At 33.7% G+C, this 4,618-nt stretch overlaps 1 protein-coding gene across 1 annotated transcript; it reads right to left on the reverse strand.

Annotated features, from left to right (window-relative positions):
- On the reverse strand, positions 429-3,051 carry LOC109335744. The gene is made up of 5 exons (XM_019571911.1): positions 2,894-3,051; positions 2,729-2,821; positions 2,492-2,623; positions 924-1,188; positions 429-809 (listed from the first exon to the last, which is right to left on the reverse strand). The coding sequence occupies exons 1-5, from the start codon at positions 2,909-2,911 to the stop codon at positions 595-597; spliced, it is 723 nt and encodes a 240-aa protein (XP_019427456.1). The 5' UTR covers positions 2,912-3,051; the 3' UTR covers positions 429-594.

The raw sequence follows: 4,618 nt of genomic DNA on the forward strand, positions 1-4,618 counted from the left end.
ATTTGCATGAACAAATTGTGCCAGAATAGTTCTACTAAACTCTACAATTACATTGTCCATTTTAGTGTAGTGGTAAATCTAAAACTCCTATTCGGATGACGAGTTAGCTTCAAGGGGAAATAAAAAAAATGAAAAACTCCATTACAATAGACGAGTTTATTAAAATATGATAAAGTGGAAAAACACATGTCTTATACCCAAGTTTGCTTCGAGAAATTAAAAAAATAAAATAAAAAACTCCAATAATGAACGACTTTATTAAAATATTTGTATATAATAAAAACTCCAATGGAATTGATGAATGTTTTATTTTTCAGGAAAAAAAAGAAAGATACTCGGCAATGTGAGTGCCGAGCTTTTAAAAACTATACTACTATCGTAATAAATTAAAAAGGTGCACCAAAATTCTAATATTTTAGTCAAAGTGCACTACATATGTAAATTGGCCCTCATAAGCCTATAAGTATATATAGCATTTTAAGAAATACATTTACAAACCTTTGGAGCTAATCTGAGAGTTACTACTTACACTCATACATGTAGAACAATGATACCCTACACCCTAATAGACCCCATCAGTAATTATCATAAGTCCTAATACTTTAGTTTAGACTTTAGACACAATGGAGCTGGAGGCAGTTCTATTGGCTCCTCATCCTCTTCATCATCAGAAATCCAGCCAAAGCAAGGTCTGCGCCTTTGGTGACAAAGTCTCTCAGCAGGTTGTGGAAGCTTTGTCTGAAGAGAAGAGCATGCAAGAGGGGTTCCATGAATTTCATCCATAGCAAAAGTTTCATTTGGCTTACAATCTGCAAAGCAATAGTGTACACAAGATAATCACTTACAGATATGTTTAATTATGCAATCAACTTTTGTTTCAAATTTAATTGAAGTTATTGAAGGACTAGAACTTAATTTGGTACCAGTTCCACAGGTTGCTGATGCAGGGTTCACAGCCTTGATGGGAGATTGTTTACTAGTTTCACTGGCTGGAGATAGAGTGTCAAGAGGTTTGATGGGAAGTTGAATACAAGTTTCACTGGTTGCTGACACAGTCTCAATGGCTTGATTACTTAATGATGAATCAACAAAAGTTTCCAAGTTAGAGCAAGGAATCAGGGTTCCATTTGAGGAACCTGTGGGTGGTGCCTCACTGTGACCATCTGCTGGGTTATCCTCCATATCAACCTTCGTAGAAAACAATACATGATCACAAAAGTGAACATAATTAATTTTGTTTAGGAGTGTGCAGATATAATTACTCTATTGTAAACTTTATAGACAAGCTATCCACTTTCCAAAAGTTTGGGAAATTTTATTACACAGCCTTGCAAATATTATTGAAAAGTTAAAAATATTATATAAAACTCAAGAAATTCTAACCCATGATCCGGCCCGGCCCACTACTTGAAGCTAATCAAACTATTAAAGACAGAAATATGGAATAGTTTAAAGTTTATAATGTAAAGTTTGGTATTACAAGGAAGGAATCAGCACGAGGAATTCAATAGTATATAATAATAGCACAACAAAAGGGCTTTGTCTGCATGTTGTGTATCCAGAGATAATATTTTAACCATTAGGGGAAGGTAAATGAATCACATAATCCAAGGCAGTATTGAAAGAACTACCAAAAATTCATTATACACTCCAAGAAAGAGTAATAATATCATCTTGAAACAGAATGTTGAATTTGGGAAGACATGATAGCCAGAGTTTAAAGAATGGAGGTTAAACAGGAGACACAATTGAAAGTATCACAAAAAGGAGGGTTATGGTCCTTGTTACAGCAACAATACCTGTAGTTTATATCTTAGAACAATCACTGGGTGCAGTGTAGAACAGAACTACCAAGTATAAGAAAATACCAAGAAGCATCTTATGCTAAGAACCAAGGAAGTTTTGCGACAAAAAACGAAAAAGAAAGGAAAACTTCTATGAACACCTGAAACAGGACACCTTTATAGACGCTGAAGATTGATGCAAATGTAGGTGTCAATATATTTCACATTCTAAGATAGAGTTGACACAAAGCAAGCAAATTTGAGTGTGGTTGTCACCCGAGTGTCAATTTTACTTGTACAAGCAATGGGGTAAGAAAATATTGTAGCTTTACTAAGGAAAGCTCGAGGTGTTACATACATTGGGTAAGAATGAAGTTTTAGACAGGGTGAATAAAATGTATATTTTAATTTCTAAGACTGAGAGGCAGAGTGTGATAAATCATAAATGGAAGGGGAGTGCGATAAATCAGACAAAAAAATTATATCATCACTTATCAGTTATTACTAATGCATAATCGGGAACTTCTCATTCATACAAATTAGTAGTTACTTGGAAGATAAGCAACAGAGCAATGCAACAAAGCATTAATTTGGCAGATTTGAAATTAATGAGCAGAAAGTACGAGCCACATTTAATTGACATTAAGGAACATAAACAAAATGTAATTAATCAATTAATCAATTCAACAAAGAAAATGAAAAATTACATTGTGTCCAGCTTCAGCAGTGGTTCCTTCTTCTCCTTCTTCTTCTTCTTGTTGTTTCTCAAGAAGGGTTTCAATGAGAAGAGAGTAAGCTGAATCTTCAATAAAAACCCAACCATCGGAGCCACCGTAAACCTAAACACAGAAATGAAAATGAACCGATCATTAATAATAATAATAATTGATTAGAAGCATAATAATGCATGGAATTAGAATTATACAAAGGAAAAGAAAAATCACTTTGAGAAGGTGATTAACGGTTTGACGAACGAGTTTCTTTGGAAAACCGTAAGGGAGCATGCTGTCTAATGCTGCGTCCATTCGAGTGCCCATCTGCAAAATTAGAAAACAAAGTGAGTGATGATTTTGGTTGATGAAGAGTGAGAGAAGATGGTTGAAATGGACCTTTCGTTTTGGCGCCATGGAAATTGTAACTTGTAAGGAAATGGGATTGATTAGGTTAAGGGAAGAAAGAGAATTGAAAATTTGGAGTGGAGAGCAAGGAATTCCCACTTTTGGCGTTGAAGCTGAATTGTACTACGCTACCTGAGTGAAACGGGAATAGCACGTAGATTGTGACTCTTCCTTCTCTTTTTATGAAAAATTTATATTTAAATAGAAGTAAGAGATTGAGATAATGGTATAAGTAAGGGTGAAAATAGGTTAAATCAGAATTTGCCTTAAACAGGTCCAGGCTATATAGTTTATAGGAGTCTGGGTCTGACATGTTAGTCTGTTTAAAAAAAAAATTAAAGTCTAAGTCTGACATGTTTGAAAGCCTAGTCTAGTTTGTCAGTCTGTTTAAAGGTCTACTATACTATATAATATTGATTAAATTATATTTTTGTATATATTTTTATATTATAATCACACACATACACATATATATATATAATAATATTACTTATATTAAAATCATATAAATATAAATATATTGCATAATATAACTAAATAGATCGACCTATTAGGCTTAATAGGTCTTTTTGATAGCCTAAAGTCTGACCTGTTAAAGTAAATAGGTTTTTTAAAAAACCTAAGTCTGACCTGTTTACGAAAAAGTCTGGTCTATCCTAGCCTATTATAGGTCAGGTAATAGGCCTCTGATAGGCGGTATGACTTACTTTTAATATATATATATGTGTGTGCCCCAAAGATAAAATATTTAATTCTTATGAGCATTTATATTACCAACAAGTTGTTGATCTAGTAGTGTAATTCTGTTAGATTTCAGGATGACCAAAATGTTAATAATTTGACTTTTGAGATTAACACTTATTGGGCCACACAATCACGCACTCAAAAGAGATTATTAGTTCAAAAAAAAAGAGTAGTTCATATCGAACATGTATTTCTAGATAAGCACTAAAAGATAAATTATTTGATTTTTGTGAGGGATAATCGTAGATACGACAATCATGTATTTAAAAAACGATTAGGTCCTTAACGATAAATGAGAGGATACTCATACCAAACTGATCAAAAGTCAAAATTTTGATATGAATCTATAAATAGAATGTGGCTGAGATCGATTTGATTCACTTATATTAAAATGCTTGATTTTGGGTTTGGTTTGATTTTGTAATAAAAAATAACAAGTCTCATATACTTTTTAAAGTGTCAAGTTCACATAAAAAATATACTTATTTTTTCTTTTGAATTCTTATAGGTATCCTCGCACTAGATGCAATCCTATCCGAGCCGAAAACATCCATAGGTATGTGGGGCTAACTCTCCCAGCTAGAGGTGACAATGTGGGCCAGCCCGGCCCGTATTGTTAAAATGGCTCAAAATGCCAGCCCGACCCATATTTTGCAGGGCTGGCAGGCTGACGGGCTGGCCCGTTTTCCCTCCAAAATGTACATAATTAAAACTTTTAGACAAAAAATAATCAACAAACTTGATAGATGTCTTTTAAAACAAAAAATCACAAACATAAGTCTACAATATTACAATAATAACATAACATCTTAGCTTAAAACTTGTAAATTCTAAAGAAGAAAGCAGTTGTCACGCCCCTCGCACAGCACAGTGTCACACACTTTAGTTTTTTTTTATTTTTTAACAATGGCCCGTCGGGCCAGCCCGGCCCGACCCGTCTAAAAAACAGGCTACTAAAACGGGCTGAATATG

This window comes from Lupinus angustifolius, chromosome LG20 (assembly GCF_001865875.1).
Source record: "Lupinus angustifolius cultivar Tanjil chromosome LG20, LupAngTanjil_v1.0, whole genome shotgun sequence".
NCBI classification, from domain to species: domain Eukaryota; kingdom Viridiplantae; phylum Streptophyta; class Magnoliopsida; order Fabales; family Fabaceae; genus Lupinus; species Lupinus angustifolius.